This window comes from Neocloeon triangulifer, unplaced genomic scaffold (assembly GCF_031216515.1).
Source record: "Neocloeon triangulifer isolate White Clay Creek 2 clone unplaced genomic scaffold, ASM3121651v1 ptg000017l, whole genome shotgun sequence".
Classification (NCBI taxonomy): Eukaryota; Metazoa; Arthropoda; class Insecta; order Ephemeroptera; family Baetidae; genus Neocloeon; species Neocloeon triangulifer.
Window position 1 is genome coordinate 7,549,530 of NW_026775559.1, and position 21,577 is coordinate 7,571,106.

The window sequence follows — 21,577 nt, forward strand, 5'->3', positions numbered from 1 at the left end:
AGTTTGTCATATTATTTATTCGCTTGGATTTTTTATTATTTACTCTACACATTTTTGTACAAATCAATTGAGGGCTCGCTTGTGCGTAGCGGTGTGGTCATGAGTAACATCAACATAATACTGATATTGAAGTTGGGCAAGCTGCATCGTTGTTGCATGTAGTTCTCCAAGAAATAAAAATATCCGTCTTGTGGGGGAAGTGAATACTGATCAAAATCATCACGGGTTAAAATGTTACACATAAGTTAATCAGCAAATCAGTCTTAACTTAAAATTGCTTTTAATTTGTATAGCAATCTCTTGAAATTTCTTTTTATGTACAATTAAATTGTGACCTTCTCTGGGCTCTCTTGTACAAAATTTACATATTTACACAGAAATAATGTGAGTTGAACAACACCAACAAAAATTATTAATGTACAAAGTGTGGAAGCCAATCTAATAAGAGGGTAAACTTGGCCAAACAAATAGCATAATTTTAGTGGGAAAGTTGAATAAAAATTTAATTATTTTGTTTTTATCAAAAGCTGCAAATTAATTTGAAATTGAAACTGAAATTTTCAACAGAAACAACGATTCTTGATTTAAACTCCTCTTAATTTATGATTTGAGGCCAGAAAATCAACCCTTTTATTGCAAATAGTTTTTGCGGTGCTCACTCACAAGAGCGGTTTGTAAATTGCATTATTTCAACGAAACAGGTACACACAGCTGAAGCAAGGTCCTTTTCTTGCTACTAAACAATATGGCACAGCTACCTCCGGCCAGCAGCGGCCGCCAAGATCACAGAGGCGGCCACCAACTGCCACGGAACGAATCGCACAGGCGCACTCGAGTACGTCCACTTTGCGCTTTCTTTGAGCACGGCCTCGGCCATCGGATCGAGCAGGATGACATCCTGTTGAGCGGACACGGCCGCATTCACAAAGTACTTGTCCCCTGTGGTCATCACGTCGAACACGCACCACTCGAGGTAGGTTGAACTGAGGTTCTGGCCGCCGCAGAACTGCAAAGCCGCCTCCCTGGTCAGGGCCACTGGCTGAGTCACATCAGCACTGGAACGGAGCTGCTCCCGAATGGGACACCCGAGGGCGCACAACTGCATTGATCCCTCGGAAGTGCCCTCTTCGGGCAGCGCCAGGTCAAGGGGCAACTGCGCCGAGAAGGACAGAGCACCGGCCAGCCGGTGCACATAGATGTGTGCGGCCAGGTGCTTCACCTTGATCTCCATCTTTTCATTGTGCTTGATTACTCGGAGCTGCACACTGTGCTGGGTGGAGTCGCCAGAGCTGGTCGAGCCATCCACAAAAGTTTCCGGCAGGTACTCAGCCTGGGCTTCGTACACTTTTTCACGGGTGCAGGCAGACATGCCTCCTTTGATGATCACAGTTATCTGCAATATCAAAATAAAATTTTGTGAGATAAGTTTATTCTAATAAAAAATTCATTTTTACTGATAAATTATATAGAAAACATTTGATTTCCAAATAAAATAGGAAATTCAAAACTTAATTTTGTTAAAATTTTTAATTTCAAATGAATGCTGTTTTTTTCCATTAATTTTTCTTTGAATTACCTTTGTTGTTACAGTGGCATAGGATCCTGGTCTGACAGGCTCATTGGTGACCTGCACAGCAAGGTAGCGCGAGTCGATTAGTGGCCAGGCGCCCTGCACCCTGCACGTCTGGAAGTGGCCCTCGAAGGTTTTGAGGTGGGGGTCACCAAAGAGGCCGCAGTGCCTCATCTCCGGCTGCGATCCCTTGTAGCTGCAGTCGAGAGGTTCCTGCGGAGGCGCCTCACTCGAGGGGGCGAAATCGTCCTCCGGCCTGCCAGGAAACTCGATGGGCCTGGGGCTGCTGGGCGGCGGAGGTCCCTGAAGGATGCTCTGACACTCTCGGTTTTCGAACAACGTGTTCAATCCCTTGTGGATGACGTGGAAGTTGATGTTGCCCTTGCATCCACGCCGCGCCCGGTGCAGACATGACAGGTATTGGTTGATCTCCTGGCAGAACTCCCATTTTTGGTTTTCCAGCGACATGAAGCCGTCGTGTGCGTGCTGGCATTCCTCCAGCTTACAACCAGCCCTTGCATATCCAAAGCCAACTGCTGGACCTGGCATAATATTAGAGGAATTACGGATTAGAACAATAAATTTTATCATCATAATATCATAACTATTACAAATAGCAAAATGTTTGAAAAAATTAACCTTATTTTACAAAAAATTCAGATATGGCAATTATCAACATTGAATTCTGTTAAATTCTTGCAAATATATATATATATATATATATATATATATATATATATATATATATATATATATATATATATATATATTGATAGCTGACATGAGTGGAAAAAAGTATTTTTTCATGGGACATTTCCTTGAAAAATGAGGGGTATTTGAAAAGAAAAAGGGAAACTTACCGATGATTGATTGCAGCAGGAGAAGTGACAGTGCCCTGAGCCACCAAGTGCCCTTCGCAGGCCACACGCTGGTCCATATCGAATATTGCTCCATGTTGATTATTTGCATCGCGGCTTCGAGCCGCATCTACCTCATCGCTTACATCGGCTTACAAGCGACCTGCAACAAAACCAACATTCACTGGTTAGATTTTCTTCGAGGAAGATTAATTTACACTCAATGTTCTAATTATATGAGTAAAAAATAGATTCAATAAATAAATTTAATGTTTTGTATTGTTTGTTTTAAAACATAATTTCCCAAGTGGCAATGAATTAAATTAAATTATACTTAAAAAATTTAAAAAATATTTGCACAGTGTCTTGAAAGTTACAAATGATGAAATTGATAATAAATAATTAATAACCGGAAATCTGTTTGATATTATATTAAATTTAATTCTTTGACATATTTATTTTTGTTTCGTTGAATTGATTTTTGGGGTCTTTTGAAGATTTTCGTTTGTGTCACTACGCTAGGAAACTCGAGCTCTCTTTCTCTCACCCCTCAAATTAGCCGGGGGAGATTTACACTTGGGATCAGTCAGTATTTCTGTTCGGAGGAAATATTTGAGGCTTTAGCGTGTGTGAGAAACAACGCCTCCGCCCGCCAAGAGCGAACACCTGTAAAAATAAAAATAGTCGCGCGGGCGGACGGACGGACGGACGGAGCGACTTTTCTTCTCGAGTGTCTCTCTTTTTGAGACTTGCCGAATTCGCGGTGCTGCGAGCAGAATTAATTCCGACTGCCAGTCAGACGGAAATCGCAGCGACCTATTCATGCACGGCGTGGATTTAGCGTTTGTTTCTGCACACGCAGGATGCAGGTGTTCGACAAAAGAGAGAGAAGAGAGCGCTTTAATTCCGAGACATTGTTAATTACTGTTGTGTCCGATGCGCGATTTGAGGTCTCGCGCGCCGCTGCTGGCACTCAACTGACTCAAGGCTCAAGGCTGGCACTCGCGGTGTTTTATTATAGAATACGCGCAGGTAACTAATTGGCGCGTTTTAGAAAAGAGGCACGTCGCACCGTTCGCACTTTTGCTAAAAGTTTCGGCCTCGAAAGTGCGACCAAATTCCTAAGCCAATGGATTTTGTGCTCTATTGATGTTTGATCTGAGTGAAAACTCACGATACTTGATCCATTTGGCTCACAATCAGTTTATATCAAACGTTTTGCATGACTTGCCAACAGAGAAAATAAATTCACGTTGAAGAATTTAACTGATTTTCTTATTCTATTGACCGAATTGGCTGAAATTATGATAACACACTAAAACCTGGATCAAACTTCTTATTATAATATATTTTATCATCAATTTTCCTTCCAATTTAACGTTGTTATTAAAACGGCTTCAAGGTAAGTTGCAAAATATTATACTTTTATTATAATAAAAAAAATAACAAAATAACTAAACATTTTCAATGTTGACTTTCCAAATACGTGAAAAATGTGCTAGGGAGGGAAAAATAAGTGCTCACCGCATCATGAAATAATTTGATTTTCGTAAAAAATTAAAAACGGTAAATTCTGATTGAAATTTGAATTTAAAATTGATTTTAAAATTAAAGATTTATTAGAAAATGTTCATAATTATTTTAAAATTTAAAAGTGTGTTGTGTTGTTCAGCAATATTTTTTCCCACAATATCTCCTCAGCTTTTGTGGTGGAAAAAATCGAGATAAGGCTCTCTGTCGTCTGCTCGCTGCGCCTTCGGAAGAATAAAATTTCAAAACTATCTCGGCGTCTGATCTGCTCGCCGTGCAAAAAGTCGGCACATAACGTCCGAGGCTCCAACTTGCAAATATAGCAGCCCCACAATACATTATACGTTCGGCCAAAACAGCAGAGATTTGCATAATTCGAAAGAAAGAAAAACTCGATCTGCGCCTCGGGGCAGCCGTGCTGTAATAAAATTCATAAGTCTCTCCTGCTCTTAAGTCGCAGCTTGAATGAAAACCAGGCGGCTAATTACTTATCAGTTTACAAGCGCTGTTTAATCCGTTTAGAGAGGGAAGATAACGCCGTCTTAAGGCAGAATGAGAAAAGTCGTAAAATTTCTCGAGGAAAAAGTGGTACGAAAAAGTTCTGAAAGAAGTTTGGAGCGTGTGAGTGGCGCTATCAGTTTTGCTTATTAAAAGAACACGAGTAGTTTCACGTGTATTATTATTATTAAGCACGGGCAGAAACGCGGCAGCTACTTTTTCTCTCCAGCGCGGCGGACAGAGATAAAAACAGGTTTTTCTTAATGACACACACACAGAAGAGGCATAGCATAGCGACTCTTGGAGCAGATTTCTTTGTGTGTAAAAAAGGAGAATAAAACAAACGCGAGCGAGAGAGAGGCCCAGCGCGTTCGTGCTTTGTGAATTATTAATTTATTGTTCTTCGGCGGACTGGATTCAGATTGGACGTTGCAGATTAGGCCGCGCAGCAAATGGCGCTTTGTCTGACGTGAATTTTCTTTCCTTTATTATTTTTGCTCGCCGCGGAATGATATGCATCATTAGGGCAGCGCGTACGTCTTTTTGAATTTATTTAAACATGTGTATGAGAATATAAGAAAAGCACGATAAAAGTCGGCGGGAATGCGAGAGAGAAGAAGAAAAAGGCCGGTTGTATGGGAATAAAAAAGAGAATCTGAAATGCAGCAGCCACGGGGTGGGAGTTTGGCCCAGCTTTTGAGATGACTAGACAAGACAATGGACGCGTTTGCACAAACAATGGAAACAAGACCAAATTAGCCTCGAGTGTTAGCCGAGTAGAAGGAAAAATTAACAAGGGCTAGCTTATTTGGCAAAATGCTCTAATGAGCGGACAGAAGTGTCTGATTTTGAAAAGAATGCACGCCAGTATAAAATGGTTTTTTGCCAATTCCGTTTTCCACAAAAGCTTGCCCCTGATACAAATATAATAAAAATTTAAAATCTACATTGTTGGCCTTGTTATGAAACTCTAAGAAAAGAAAAAAATTAATAAAAATGTTTTTTGTTCATGCATTTGAGGATTTTTTAAAATTAAATTTCACGATCGTAGCATTTAATTCCACAATAGATCAAAATAAACACGGTATCTTCTTTACAATTAAGAAAAAGCGATTGTTGACATCCGATGAATCAACTGCAGCATCAATAAAGGATAATTTTTTGTGTGAAAATATGCATGGAATTTTTGACCGCTATTAAAAATTGTGCAACTTTTCGTGTTCAGGGGAAATTTGAATGCCCGATTTTTTTTCTCTCGAGCCTTCGTGGGAAAATTGCCCAACTCTTCATGCGCGTCCTGCACGGGTGGCCGACCGGGAGCGACACCCCAATCCTCTTTCTTATGCAATGAAATTCTCTTCGCACCCCGAGCCTTTCTCTGTCTCACTTCTCAACTTGATTTTTTTTTCACCCACGCACGCACTTTTTAGAGGAAAAGGAAACGACTTGTGCAGGATCAGCGTTTCTCACACGCGCGCCGTCTTGTTTGTCCACGTGTTGACCAAACACCCGGCGGCTAATTGTACATAGCAGAGCGTGTATCGCTCATTACACTTCTTCTATGTAATGTATTTTTCCTCTTGCGCCAGGAGTGAAGAAAAATCGCGTACGAGTTTGATTGTAATTTATTCACGAGAATAATCACAAGTAATGCGTCAAGAATGGATTCTGAGAATGGAAATGTGGAGCGTGTTTAATTAATGACGCCTTGGCTTTGTTTCACGGAGTAACGGCGTTTCGCTTTAAAAGGTCGCAATCAATCGATAGCTAAATTTGGGCAAACGCACCGCAACGGTTTAATTGCGCACATTAGATTGAATCACTAATTCAAAGAAATCACGTTTGAATCTCATTAATATTTATTTATCGTTATAATTTCAATTGTTCTATAGAGCCGATAGACGTTTTTACTGAACTACAAAATAAAAAAAATAAAAAGCAAATTTTGTTGTTTCCTTAGCAAGGTAAATCATCCATCAAGCTTCTGTGACATTTCAATCTAATCAATTCTTCTAAAACTCCAATCTTTGTTGTAAAATTGTTGTAAAATCCATCATATTTCTGGATCCCTTTTTGAAAGCTGACAATTATAAATATTATTTCCAAGACGTGCATTTCCTGGAACCCATTCAGAAATTTCCACAAAGAAGACGAAATGGGAATAACAACCCTTTATCACAATACACGATTTTCTCCTCACTTTGGACGAGCTGGGCCCTGCAACAATATTTGACCAAAACTTTATCATCTTTGGGAGATAAGGTCGTCAAATTCAACAGGAGGAACACGTGCACGTGAATTTGATTAGAAAATTCCTGCGACACCCGGGAGTAAAAATTTAACACCAAACAAATGCGCTCGGTGGTGGTAAATCTGCTTAGCTGTCAAGGAAAAGATTTTTCTCTCGCTCCCCCCCTCGTACCCTCATGTGCAGCATCCTCTCTTCTTCTCACTTCTCCAGATCCCCAACCTGACCACATGCACAAAGAAGGTGAGGCTCTTTTTTTCTCTGCGCTCGACCCAACATTGTTGCCACGCCGCGTTCCTATTTCTTTGCCCGCCGAGCGAGGAGAAAAAAAATAAAGCAGCCGCGCGCGAGAGACCGTCCCAATAAATTGGGGGCTGTTCGCTTGGTTTTTTTTGTCTGTACCCAAGCCTGCAATCACGTAACATGCAATTTGCGCATTAAATCATCTTCGTTTCTGTGATTCCGAATGCAACCGGCGGCGGCACTCGGATTAAACGATGTTTACGCCACCCTTCATTATTTTTTGTTTGCTTCGCCTCCGCGTAAATGCGGTGAAAATTGTTTCGAATGCCCTTCTCCGTTATTAAGCGATGAGCCTAATGTTGCGAACTGGAGCAAAAAAGGAGCTGGACCAGTTTTTGCACAGATTAGTGCAGACAAGGGCACAATATTTGTAAACGTCCTTCCTTTAATTACTGCATAAAAACTTAAATGGTCATAAAAGGTTGCAATTTTAGCATAACGACAATTTAAATAATTTAAATTTTGTAATTTAAAGTTTTTATTAAGCGTTTTCATTGAGCTTTATATTAATCTGAATGCTTGGTTTACTAAAATTTCTTTCCGTAAACACTAATTAAGAATTCAGCAGAATTCAGGTTTAAAATGGCTGGTTAAGCTGCTCTTTTTTAACTATATGTTTCAGATCATTCATTTCAATTTTAAATATTTTCTAAATAATGATTTATTGTAGTTTGGAGTGGTATTTTTCTTCCCTAAACTTTAAATTCACAGAATATGATTGAAATTAATAATTATTTGATATCATATCAGAACTTGAAGCATTTGAAATGCTTCACTAGTGTAAAATAACACGATTTAATTTTTTTAGGTAACTATTTTACGATCTAACATTAGAAGACAGAATGAAAAAAAAATTGCATTTTTTTACACAAAATATTTTTTCTTTCGAAATATTTACCTTCCCACGGCTTTATTTTGCATTATCGAAACAGAAAATAAGTAGAGTTTCCTAGTTTCTTATTTTCTGTCAAAGAAGAAAGAATCCAAATAAAGAATGAAATTCATTCTCACTTGAGAGGATCCCTTTTGAGCAAAAGGAAGCGAACTTTGGGGCGGAGGATAATAAAACGCGCAATTCAACAATTAGGAGAGGCCGCAGGTTTTGTCACAAAAGGAATTCCGCGCAGATCAAAAAGCAGCGCCACGGAAAACAGGATTTCATTTTTCAGTGGGTGCCAAAAAACGAGAAGGAGGCGCGACAATAAAATGAATAACATAAAATATGAGTCGGAATATGGAGGTGGAATGGGAGGGAAAAAAGTATTGTCCGCGCTGCTCTTCTCGCGTTTTATTATCATTTGGGTTGCAATAAACCCTGGGCTGCGAGCACAAAGCAGTGGATTTTGTGTAGGAGGATTTTCTCTCTACCTGCTGGGCATTCAAAACTCAAGGTCTGCCTTAATTTTTCACATAGAGAATCCACGCGGGCGGCACCTCTGAAAAGGACGCGCGATGCAGCACAAAAGACGGGCGCACCTGACAACCAACAAAACAGAAAAACCAGGTGGATCGTGGAGCGGGAGGGAGGAAAAAGATGCAAGCAGGGGTGCTGCGGAAAATCGGCGTGACAAGGGATGGAAATGAATGAAAGAAGAGGCAAACGAATTCTCCGACCTTCAACAACTGGGGGTGAAAATAAATTAGGAAAAAGATCGTTATAAACAAAGAAGAGAAACCCCAGTTGATTGTTATATTTCAAATTACTCACAATTTGTGAAGGGAACTTTTTTCATTTAAAATTTGAAAAAAAAGTACAATTAATTAAAAAATTGTGAAGACATTGAGTCTACGTGAAGCTGCAAAGCTTAAAAGTTGAGATGAATGTGTTGTTTTTTTTTTTCTTTTTTTGGTGTTTTAATAATAAATACTTACAAATTATTTAAAAAAGTTAGGATTGATTCAGTTTGATTGAGACACTCCTAAAAATTCACTTAACTCAAATAAAAAAGAAAAAATAATGCTCCCACCAGATTGTCAGTTGAGTTTCGAAATTAAATGAGAGGCTGGAACTTTGTGTGAATCGAAAAAGGGAGTGGATTATTAATGCGGAGAGGATAAATCAAGAATTTCAAAACCAGGTGTTTCTGTCGTTGCTGCTGCAGAGACATTATATTTTCAATAGCGCAATTAGAGAGCTCGTTTGCCGCATTTCACACCCACAGGTACAGAGAGCAAAGAAAATTTAATAGGTAGGTGCGCCCGCGCGCGTCAATCGATAAAGCCGAGCCAGCGCAAAAATATACAGAAAACGCGCGCGCGGATAATTACCTCGGTAGAAACACGCGATGCCGGCGAGCTGCGCATCAATGAATTGTGGAGAGAAAAAACGCGACATTTCGCCGAATGCGAGTGGTTTTACTTGAAATTCGTGTTCAGCGTCGTAAATCATGCAAGGGGGTTTAAATATTGTTTAACTAGGACGACAAGTGAGATAATTTTGCGTGATTGATAAGCACCTGTGTTGATAAAAGGCTTACTTCGGAAACTGGGGCTTCACGCGTGTAAGACGTGTTTTTTTTCTCAAGAGCCACGCAGACTGTTGAAGATCGATCAGTTTTTAATTATTCTTATCTTATCGCAGAGACACTCAATAATATTTATTTTGAAATTGTTATTTTCTTAATAAACAGTACACCTAATTTTAGAATTTTATATATTTAACTTCAAATTTTTGAAAAACTCCACTACCACTTTGATACAACTGAATTTGCATTTTGAGATTTCTGATTCAACATTGAGAGAAGAGAGTTTCTATTAATTTATATTGTGGGCAATAATTACGTGGCATGTGCATCTAATTATCTGAATAATTAAAAAAAATATATAATAAAGTTTTAAATACATAACAAATTAACAAATAACTTAGAATTAAATAATAAACATGAATTAAATTTAAATATAAAATTATTAACAATAAATTTTACTTGATTTTAATGAATATCAAATTACAATATGTTTGTTAATAAAATAAATTCAAAACACCGAATGAAAATCGATATCTACCTCATATTTGTGGTCTGTGGGTCGTCCCAGGCTGCAACGTCCAGCTGTGACTTTGCGCCGTCTCTGCGTCCAGCTTTGCTGTCTGAGCCTCCGAACGCACCAGCCTCGGTGCTAAGCCTGTTGAGAATGAACGTCCCGTTCAGCCTGAGTGTCCCGGACTGTCCGAGCGAGGTGTCCTCGGGGCTCAAATGCCGTGAAAGCGAGAATTTCTCTCGCGCCGTTTCGCTTTGGGTCGCGAGTGGAGTCTTGCCAGGGTCAGAAGAGTTCTTTTTCAAAGGACGACCGTGTCCGAGAGCACAGACGGTGCAGGAGCAGCAGGACGATCTGCGGAGGTTTGCGAGGCGTCCGATGCTTCTAGTGTTGTGTTTTCTTCACACCATCTTGCTCGACCGACTCGGAAAGACGATTTCTCGCTCAGTTCGGCGCGGTTCGAGACTCGCCTTTCGTTTTCAAAAGCACGCTGAAAAGGAGAGGCTCGCGGAACAGCCGAACCCGTCGGGGGCACTTGTTAGCGACATCCAGCGGCAGTCTACGGAATCGCCAAATTCCACTTCTAAAAAAAAATCACGTAATAAGAGAGCAAGAGAGGACAAGAATTTATCACATTTTTGTAAATTTCGGATTTTAAAATATAATAAAATTTAAATTTATTTTTAAGATGTTTATTTTTAGTTTGTTTATCATTAATTAAAGTACGTATTATTGTATTTAATTATAATTATTATTTAATTACAAAAAAAATAAATTTATTTCAATGGTTTTCCTGAAAGCCCAGATGAAAAATTATTTTTGTTCAATAATTATCTCCCCATACTTCATACTCAAGTACTTTATTTTTCTTCAGAAAGATTAAAATTTACAATCAAAATAATTTTTTCAATAATTGTCTTATAATATCTATTAAATTTGAAAATTCATCTCTGCTGAACATTATGATCACTTTTATTTTTGAATTTGCATTACAAAAATTCGAATTGTTTCTTATTAATTTATTAGATTACATTTTACTTTCTATATTGCCAAAAAAATTAGCAATAAATATTTTTAGCCCTAAATAATTTGATGAAAGTAAAATTTATTTGATGAAAATTTATTTAAGAATGATTGAGATTTGTAAAAAAATATTAAAAAAAATATATATTTAGATAAAATATATAACATCAAATGGAAATTAAAATTATTCTCACAGGACAAATGTAAGGCGTAACATTGACAAGAAGGATTAAATCAAAATTGGTAGCAAAAAATCTTCAACCAATCTGCACGTTGAGGTCTGTTTTTTTATACATCATTCAACGAATTAAACTATAGCGTCTTACTAATTCCCACAAGTCGCGTTTTTCTGTGCAAATCACAAGTCGTGTTGCCCGCAGAGAAACACCTTGTCTTTAATTTTTTTTTACAGCACTTTTGATAAAGGAGATGAGATAAAAATTCGGCGTCGAACGTCTCTCGTGTGTATTTAAAGATTTTGTGATAAATTCGAGAAGAAGCGGCGAGGCCCCGCTTTTAGGAGAGATGCACATCTCAACCCGTTCGTGTCAGAGCACAAAAGTCAGCGTGTCTGCCTGAAAGATGCGAGACCAGGTTTCCGAGTACTCAACCTTGCGGAGGCATTGGGCCGTAAAAGCGACAGCACAAAATCTGTTTGCTGCCTTCACACCTACAAACAATTCTTTTATCGCGCGGCGCTCGTCGGTGACGAGACGAAAATAAAATTACAAAAAGTGGCCACGGAATAAAAAAAAAGTAACGAGTAATGTGCAGCGTCCTTTGTATTACCGACCAGGATGCTGGGAGGAAACGCGATCCTGATCGTGCATGACAAGCTTTACCATAGAAAAAACCTTCAACTGAAATTCAAAATAATTTTCACTCTGTGCCATTAGAACTTATACAAACCACGAGTCTGAATCTTGTTTCAACGATTTCACTGGAAAATTAAAAAAAAAAATTATTTATTTAAATTAAATTGTTTCATATAAGGTTAATAAAATTTAACATTTTTAATATTGTATTAAATCAATTTCTTTAAATTTAGCATTACTTTGTATTATCATTATATAAATAGATAAATTTAATTAATATAATTACAACATAAAAAGATAATATAACCAAATTTTTTTATATTAAAAAATTTAAAAACAATCTAGCTGACCGCGTTCAATTGAAATCGCAAAATTAACCACGAGGCAATTAAAATTTTTTTCTGTGTAGAATTTAAGTGCCCACATAGTGACTTTCATTAGAAATTAGAAGGAAAATAAAAATAAAATAAAACATATCAGCCAAAAGAAAAACAAAAATTAAGCTGTATCCAGGCTGCTTTAAAGAGTGTAAGAATATAAATACATAGTTCCAAATAATTTTTTTACTCAAAATAAAAATAATATCTTGGCTTATGTCAATTTAAAAAAATTCATCGTGTGTCCCAAATTTTTTTCACTTTATGTTGTGCCTGCACAAGACTAATAAAAAATAATTTGACGATGAAATCCAATTTAGGGCATAACAAATGTTTGCAAGTGCCAGTCAACAAGAAACTGCCCAGTGTGGATTAAAGGTGACGCTCATTGCGTAAAAGTACAGAGCAAGTTAATTTTCCCAGAATCAAATTTATACACCGACGGACCGCAGTCAAAACACACTAAACTTGTTGTTATTTGTTTGCGCTTAAGGTACGCGCGTGCTGTTGCCAATTAAGGTGTTGCTGCCGACTGGATTACTCTCGCCGCGTGTAAAACAATGGAAATACAAACTGGTAACACAACAATAAACACTGCTAGGCCCCTTTTGTGCGTCGCGCCGGCAGCCCGGCCGACTGGACAGCTTTCTGGCCCTGGATTTTCGTTCCGCCGGCCAGAGAGGGATTTCGCGTTTTAATATTCGAGGCGAGTTTCGGCACACGCAAAAACTGGATATGGATTTCAGATTATTTGTTTTATTATGCTATTGTCCAGTGGAGAGGCCATCTAAATAGGGTCTGCGCTACTTTTTGTCCTCCACATTGAGATGGTCATCAGATTTTAATGGCTTGAGACTGAGGGCTGAGGAAGTTTTGTAATTTAGTTTATAACAGCTAAAATCGCAAACAATTGTTTATTTAATAGTAATTTTTTTACACCAGTAAAATATTAATAATTTTCTTTATTTTGTTTAATTGTTAAACTTCTGTAATAATTTATATTAAATTTTTTTTGTCAATTTGAATATTGAAAAGTAAAATGCAGTAAAATATATTGTAAATAATATAAAGTTATATTAAAGACAAATTATATTCATTCAGTTGCATTTAATCCTTTCGGAGGCCTCCAGGATAAAGTTTAGATTTAAATGAGTTTTATGACAAGGAAAATAATTTTCTCTTGCGCTTCTTCATTTCATTTAATAAAAGGTGAGAGATATTCAATCTATTCGGACAGCAGGAAAAAAATGAGAGGCTCAAAATTTACGACTGAAAAAATCAGTCTGGAAATTAATTCCTCTCGGATGGGCCCTTTCGCACGGGGGAAGGCGCATTTGAAAGAGATCGAGAAAAGGGGCGACAAGGAAAAAAACAGAAAATATAATACAACTTCACGGGAAATATGACGAGTTATGATATATCTTGGGTGTAGGGACCGGCAGAAAGAGATTCCACCTCTGACGCTCTATTACAATGCAATATGTTGTCTGCTTGCGTATATAAATTTTTCTCGTTTTATTATTGTCGGCGTTTGGGATCGGCGCGCGGGGAAGAGAAGCGGCGTGGAGCATTTTGTTGGCCCAGCAGGTATTCATGCCCTATCTCTCGAATAAATCATCTCGCGCAGCCCAAGGACTCTCGAATTCTGACTCTCCTGTGATAATTCATCTAGCCTGGGATTATTTTTCACACCTCCATCTCAATAAGCGACTCGCTCCGACGTGTCTTCCAACAAAATTCTGACACAAGACCAATTTGTAAAAGCCAAGCGCATAGCTTATTTTTTTTCCTTGGAAAAATTAAACCACTTTTTCAGACCAAAAGCGTGAACCGGCAAAAATCGGTAAGGCGAGAAGTTGAAACAAAAGGGTGTGTTGGCAGGATGGAAAAAATTAATGTTTGATCGGAGAGTGCTGTTGAATAATCAGGCCCAGCCCTTTTAATGCATACCTAATGTGCTAACAGACAAACATGCGCTCCCACGTGTTTGTTCACAATGTTAACACCTCAAATTTGACTGTGTTTGTCAAACGTGACTGAGCTCAATTATGCTGCCGCGGTACTCTAAAAATATAAAGTGAACGAAAAATATAATTTCTGGATTTTTTTGCTTCAAATTTATTATTAAAAAAATTAAGGAATAAATTGAAAGACAACATTTTTTTGTTGGTTGTTTCATTTGGCTCTTTATTTGTTAAAAACGCAGACGGAATTTAAAAAATTACAAACAATATAAATTTGGTATAGTTTAAGTTGAAATGAAGATCTTTTTATAGTGTTGCTGTTTCCCATCAAAAATATTAAATTTAACTTACAATTAGAAAATTCTTGATTTAGGTATTTATTTCTTTACAAATATTTTTTAGCCTGAGAATAGTGAGCTGCGTTAAAGTATATCAAGGGAACGGCGGGCGTAATGAGGAAACGGCCTATTATTTGAATGGGCCCGTATCAAGACGCGCTCTTTTTATTGAATAACCACCACGCTCAGCTTTGATTATGCCTCTCTCAACCGCACGCATCATTATACCATCAAGCCGCTCTTTATCTAAGTAGGAAAATTACAAGCAGCCCAACACAATCACTGCTACCACTTAAATAGCACTAAACTCAAGAGTGGTATGATTTTCGTTTTAAAAGCGATAAGTTATATTTTTTTCATTCAGTCATAATTCACGTGATTGACAGCTGCAGCATATTTTAACTTCAAACTTCTAGGGCACGGGAAGAAAGTCGGTTGACAAACGACCTGGCAGTTCTTTGTTTGTTATATAAAATTTATCGAGTAGGAGGCATTTAATCTTGTTCGAAAACGTGTTCTGCTGTCTGTTTTCTCAATGTACTCGCCGAGATGGAAGAAATCAAATTTTTCAATGTCACCGGTTGCTGTCATTACCATGACAATGAACACACGTCAAATCGCAAAGAGGTGATATTTATGCAAAATTTCAGCATCATTCAAGAACACACATGCTTGAAAAAGAGACCTACGAGAAAATATAAAAAATGAATAAAACAGGCGACGGCGACACTAAATTTATGCGAAAATTTTCCTTCATTCGCCTCTCTTATATATTTGCATAAAAATGATTCATTTTTATTTAATGGCAAAATCTCTCCGCCCAATCTTTATGAAATATGAACGCGTGCTGTCGGGCCGGGTTTTGTCCGGCGGGACCCGGCTTCTGGAAAAATACAATTTTACCAATTCTACCTTTCTCAGGTATAAAAGACGCTAGCACTGCCCTCTTTGTGGCATAAATGAAATTTAGACCTGAGCCGCCGAAATAGGCAAATGCTCGAATGCCTCTACCGGAGAAAAGGAAAATTTAACGCTGGTAACTTGGAAAGTCGATACCAGAGAGCACGAGCGTAAAGTTTCTCTCCCAATAGTCCCTAGTACAACGTATGCAACCAGTTTCACTCAACGGTCGGGTAAGTTGCATAAGTTTGGAGTTGGGTAAATGCCTGATAAACTGAAATTTTTAAAATTTGAAAAGCAGCCGACGAAGTTTAAAAAAAGGTGGTAATTATGATATTACAATATAAAGTACAAAATTGTATGTATTATAAATCATCCTGTTTTAAATAAATTTAAAATTTAAATTAATTAATCAATTATTTTAATTAGCAGCACAGAGGAAGTGCTTCGGTAGCCCGCTGTGCTATTTTTTTTGATAATTTTCCCAGACCCACAAAACCACCAAGTGGAATAACAATTATCCTGCTTGCGCAATTAATTTACTTATATGCTAAAAGTCACTTGCGAAAACTTATTGCAGCAAGTGCTCTACAATTATAGTCTACAATTACGCAATTAAAATTTAGCTGTGCAATGTACAATCTTATCAGATCAAAGATAAACCGTTCACCGCACACATTTTGGTAATCGCGCAATTAGAATTAATTGTCGTCGATCCATTTATCTGCGCCAATTAAACCATCAAACATTCGACGACGCGTATGTTCTACTTCGCGCGTGTTATGCTAATTTAATGATTTTTAATGAGGCAATAAAATCAATCTTCGGCTGAGCGGAATACAAAACGCGAGTGAGTAACTTTAAAGAAAAGACATATACCGGGGCACCTGTGCTCTGCATGCGTGCGAGCCGGCGCAGCAAAAACAATCCATCAAAGCCTGCTGATTGATTTCCATGCTCGTCAAAAAATTCTGCGATCAGAGAACACCTGTGTCAGGACATTGAGAACTAGGGCTATTCAAAAGAAAGTTCACCTGTTGAGATTGTAATTTTCACTATAAAACGTTTCAAAACTTTGAATTTGAAATATTTATTTACAAAATAAAAACGTTCAACTTTAAATTGCACTTAAGGAATTAATTTTTTTTTACTGATTACAAAATTAGATCTATTAGAAAAAAAGTAAGAAAATCATTTATAATCTATTTAAAAAAAATTAATAACCTATATCGCGCGGAGATGTTTGAATATATCAAAATGCTTGTTTAATTTAGTTCCACTAATATCAATGTAACTAAACGTTGCATAAAATAAAATAATTTAAATTACAAAAGGCGACCAGGCTGTTTTAGTTTTGTTTAATTTTTCAAATTTACTATCAATATTATATGGATACTTGCAATAAGTGAATATCCCTAGTTTGTGGCAATCTCATGGCTATGCGGGTGGTGAGGTGTGTGTTGTGTATACTTAATTTAATGCTGTTCACACACAAAGTTGACAAACGGAAGACTGGTTTAATGCGCGCTGAAAAGGGAAAATGTCGCGAACGCTGCCGCCGGCGGTAAATTACGGGGCAAACTAAATTGATAATTTGGGCCCTGCACAATGGAAAAGTCGACACGTCGCATTATTTCAAAGCGTCCTTTCTATAGAAAATATTATAATACACGCAGAAATTTTTTGTCCGACTGAAAACGTCTGGACGAATTTTATCCGATGTCTCTACTAGTCTGTACGATTTGGTCAGATAAAATTGTAGTTTTAGAACTTCTAAAAACAAAACGTATGCCCTGTCCGTTTCAGTCGGACAGATTTTTCCAAACGCTGTAAGATCTGATACAGTGTACGGCTTTGCGCTGCTACTGCAGCCAATTTCAAAACTGCTAGAATGTCCGAGTTGGAAACGGACAGGCTATCCAAGAAACCTGTAACCGCGCTTCTCGAGAACAAAGGATAGCCTTTCGGGGGGAGGTTTTGGCGACAGGCAAGCACTCAGGGTCTGGGGATTTTCGATAATTTTCGATATCCCAGGCATTTCTCAGGTTTGAAAACACCAACGGTCACTTCAGCGTCAGTCGAGAGAGCTCTCTTCACAACGAAAGATCTGTGTTTCTTATATGCAGTTGCGGAGAAAAATTGAAAACTCAACGACAAACTTCTATAATTGGTAAGAAATTTAGTAAAATGAATATAAAAAATGTATGTTGAAATAATTTTGACTTTCTGACTTGCAGAAAATTTCCACATTCTGGCCTCAACTGCGACGCTCGCAAAATGATAATACGTCTCCTGGTGCAAGTTATTATAGAAGAACTAGAAATGAACATCAACTACCAGGTAATATTTTTCAAATTTTTCTCTCCGTTTTATTTTATTTTTTTTTTTCAATAAATTTAGAATATTATATTTTATAATTTTCTTTCCTTCAAACTTCAAAGCAAAAATTTTAACGCGAGGAATGCATTGTTTCAGAAAGAGCTGCTTGGCTTCACCGTGGATATTTACTACCAGAAAAAAACCCACTAGAGTTTGACATGAAATCTGAGAAAATCAAGCAATCAAAATCATCTCTATAGCTTGGGCACATCTCTGGAAAAGCGCGAGTGCAAGAAGATGAACTTTTCCTCAGAACGTTAAGTAGTACTGTTCCGGCAATCCGGTTTCATTTATTCAGTAAAAAAAAAATAATACATATACATTTTTATAAATCAATGTGTGAAGCAAAATTTTTCTGTGGTTGTCGTTTTCAAATGCTTGATTTTTCAATACCTCTAAAGCAATTTTTTTATTGATAATTGTCTCAAAAGTGCTGTGTTATTTTCTCTTTCAAATATGCATATCAAAACTTAATTTCAACAACTTTTGCAGTTTGTTACTTGTATTTTGCTATTTCCTTGTGTTATTTTGTACTTTGTGAATTTTTGTGTAAATAAATATTTCTATACTGAAATTATCCATGCATTATTTACTTGTACCATATATACAATTAAGAAAACGCAAAGAGCAAGAAATAATAAACGAAAGGAACAGAATAGTGAAGTCGGACAATTTGTCCGAGTTGGGTCGTAAGCGCGTTGCGTTCTCCTCTCATTTAATCCAGGCAACCCAACTCGGACAAAATAGGAGAGTTGAAAGCGTACAGAGCTTCTGAGCGCGGTCTCCTATCTCATATGTTTTTCGGCGTAAACATTTTCCGATTCTCAATACAGACAGAGTAACCGCTTTTTTTCTTAAGTCATTTTTTAGCAGTTTGAAACGGACAGACTAGTAGTTAGGTCGGACAAAAAATTTCTGCGTGTACACGCCCCCGCCGGAATTCAAGAGTGCAGCACCCAACTCCGAAATGCATCAATCACCCTCTTGTTGGAAAAAAAAACACACATCTGGTATGTGATGATAATGGCGCATGAATTTAGTTTGCTTCTACTTCTCACATTTTTTGACGTATAATCAAAACTCCAGTTATGAAAAAAATATTTAAACAGTTTAAAGCATATATGTAATAGTGACGAGTATCCTAAATCCTAAATTTTAAATTCATCTTTATTGCATGCATTGACTTTGAGAGTCTTGAAAAGTCTTCAAAAATTTTTTGTCTAAAGCAATTTATAATTTTAACTTTTGAACTTTGCGGTATAATCTTTTTACTCGAATGACTATATATTCTATCCAAAAAGCACACTCAAATTTACAAAAGATGATTGATAATGTTACATTTTTTTAAACATAAATTTATTAGTACTTGATTATTTAACACATCATGCAGTGTTCAGAATATTGAGACTGCAATTTCAAAATCAAAATAAAAGAGATTTTGTCTTATAATTATAACTCGGCACTAAGCTGAATGAAAAACAATTATATAGATCAAATATGGGATAAATGAAAAATTAAAATTTTCCTTTAAATTCAAAAGTCCAAACAAAGACTTTATATTTTGGAATAAAAAAAGGAACATTTAGTTTTCTTTTAACAAGAGATCCTTTCTTGATTTTGTTTTGAATTGACTCAACATTTTATTCGCCAACAATTTTCTTCTGTATAGGGCGGATGCTCATTTCATTAATTTGCCAATTGATCGTGCAGGTTTTTTTTAAGTGTACGAGAGGAATGAATTAAAATTGGGGAGATAAACAATTTGCAGTAATCTCAAAGAAAAATCTCCCGACGAATTTCACAAAGATTAATCGGCGCTTAAGTGGCACAAATCCGTGTATAACCGAGAGAGTGCAGTCAGTCAGCGGGGGTAGATGGGAGGATAATGCGCGATCCCCATCAGCGCCCATGCAGTTAAACGTACAAACCGGGCATCGAATAGATTAATAAAGAAGGGCGTGCGCTGCGTGGATCCTCAATCACCATGTTAAATTCAAATTAGAAAAACACAAAGTGGACGCCGACTTGTTTAGCATGACAAAGGAGAGCCGTGCGAGAAGTGTGAACGCCCACGCCTGGTGATGAGATGCACACACAGGTAAAGAAGAAGTGCGCAGCGGGACGGCGTGCGGGAGAGCATCAAAAGGAAAAGGGCCCAGCGAGCACATCTGCCATTATCAAAAAACCTCAGAGGCAAAACGAGCGCGGTTGCGCGCGGCGGTTTCCTTTCATCCGCGCCTCCGACCTGAGAAAATGATGAATGACATTGTTTGTAACAAAGGTAATTTTCTAATTTTACAATAAATAGTGTTAAAATTACTTTTGTGGCCCCTGCCCGCGGGAGGTGCGCGCGTTTTTCTCTGCTCGCGGCTCTTTCCTTCGCCGTTTATACCCACAAACCGATGGGAAAGTCAAATAGTTTTCTTATGTGCACAGCATTCAAACTATACACTCTCACAATGGTTATATTTTATATACGGTGTGAAAATAAGGAAACAATTTTAAATTTAATATAAAATTTATAATAATATATTAATTTTAAAGAATAAACTGCAAATATTTACTATTTTTTACCATTTAGTTTATTATTAAACACTTATTTTTTTAATGTTTATTAATATTTTTTTATAATTCAATTTTATGTTGATATTTTACAGAATTATACTTTTTTTTATTAATTAAAATTTTTGTTTTAAATATATTATAACACAAAGATATAAGTATGATAAATCAAACATAATGTAATAAAAATGCTTGAAAAACTTTTGGTTGGGTTCCAATACACAGATCATTTTGTAAAGTTTATTATCTTGTAATGCGTAATTGTGAAGATTGGGAATGAATTGAAAATTGCAAAAAATGCAGCAACAATGATCAAACACAAAAAATTAAATTTTTTTTATTCTTAATATCTTAAAAAAAATCCATAAAGAATTGATTAGTTTACTCTCTGACATGATATATTTGACGTCGGCAATTGGTTCTATAAAGATTTTAGTTTTAAAAGCAGAATAAACTTATTTATAAGGGATTGAAATTAAGCATCATAATTATTGTCGCATTTATTGAAAAAGCTTAATTAGAAAAATTTAATATTATTTCACTTTTGAATTTTTAATTTTATCAAAAACAAAAAATTATTGCTCCAATACGATAAATACATGTTTATAGCTTTTTGTTAAAATTTCACTTTTTTAACAGTTGTGACAAAAGAGAATAATTACTAATACTGTGTTGTTATAGCTAGCGGGTGATTATCTCATCATCAGAATGCGTAAAAAACTGATGTGTATGTTTGATTACTTGTCTCGCTGATGCGCTCCAGCTCTCTCGCGCGGTGTGTGATGATGATATACATTTTACAATAAATAACAATTCCCGCGTTGTATTAGCGTTGCGCACTATAAGCTTAATACGTGTGACCAAGGCTGTGCTTTTGTGGCTTGCTGGTGTGCGATCATTAAGAAAAAAAGAGCATCTCACAAGGGGTGCTCTATGATGAGATCTCTTCATAAGTTTCTCAGCAAGCGGGATGAGAGCAGGTATTAGGCTGCTAATGAGCAATTAATTAGCGCCGAGTGCAGAGATGAGAACGCAACACATTCCAAAAGCTATTTTTACGTTTGCGCCTAATAGAGGAGATTAAGGAAATAAACTCTATATGGGCTTAAGGATATATTAATACAGAAGAGTCAAAGTTGTGGGTGGCCTCTGCGTTTAAATGATTTTGAGAGTTAATGGCATACATTACTCTAAGTCCCAAATAATTTTAAACCAAAAACATAAAACTTTGACGGCCACA

General features: G+C 36.9%; 2 protein-coding genes across 3 annotated transcripts in view; both read right to left on the bottom strand.

Moving 5' to 3' along the window:
* The window catches only part of LOC132202961 (survival of motor neuron-related-splicing factor 30), a 31,630-nt gene extending 24,403 nt beyond the window's left edge, over positions 1-7,227 (bottom strand). The window contains exon 1 of the mRNA XM_059630336.1: positions 7,222-7,227. The gene's annotated coding sequence lies outside the window, so the exon portion shown is untranslated. The remainder of the gene's footprint in view (positions 1-7,221) is intronic.
* The window catches only part of LOC132202955 (repulsive guidance molecule B-like), a 55,072-nt gene continuing 33,504 nt past the window's right edge, over positions 10-21,577 (bottom strand). Inside the window, exons 2-5 of one of the 2 annotated variants that reach the window (XM_059630326.1) lie at positions 10,010-10,562; positions 2,431-2,590; positions 1,577-2,112; positions 10-1,393 (exon numbers count right to left, since the gene is read on the bottom strand). In XM_059630326.1, the coding sequence (XP_059486309.1) occupies positions 755-1,393; positions 1,577-2,112; positions 2,431-2,557 (1,302 nt within the window). In that variant the 5' untranslated portion in view covers positions 2,558-2,590; positions 10,010-10,562 and the 3' untranslated portion in view covers positions 10-754. The remainder of the gene's footprint in view (positions 1,394-1,576; positions 2,113-2,430; positions 2,591-10,009; positions 10,563-21,577) is intronic. The other variant, XM_059630327.1, reaches the window with a different exon arrangement.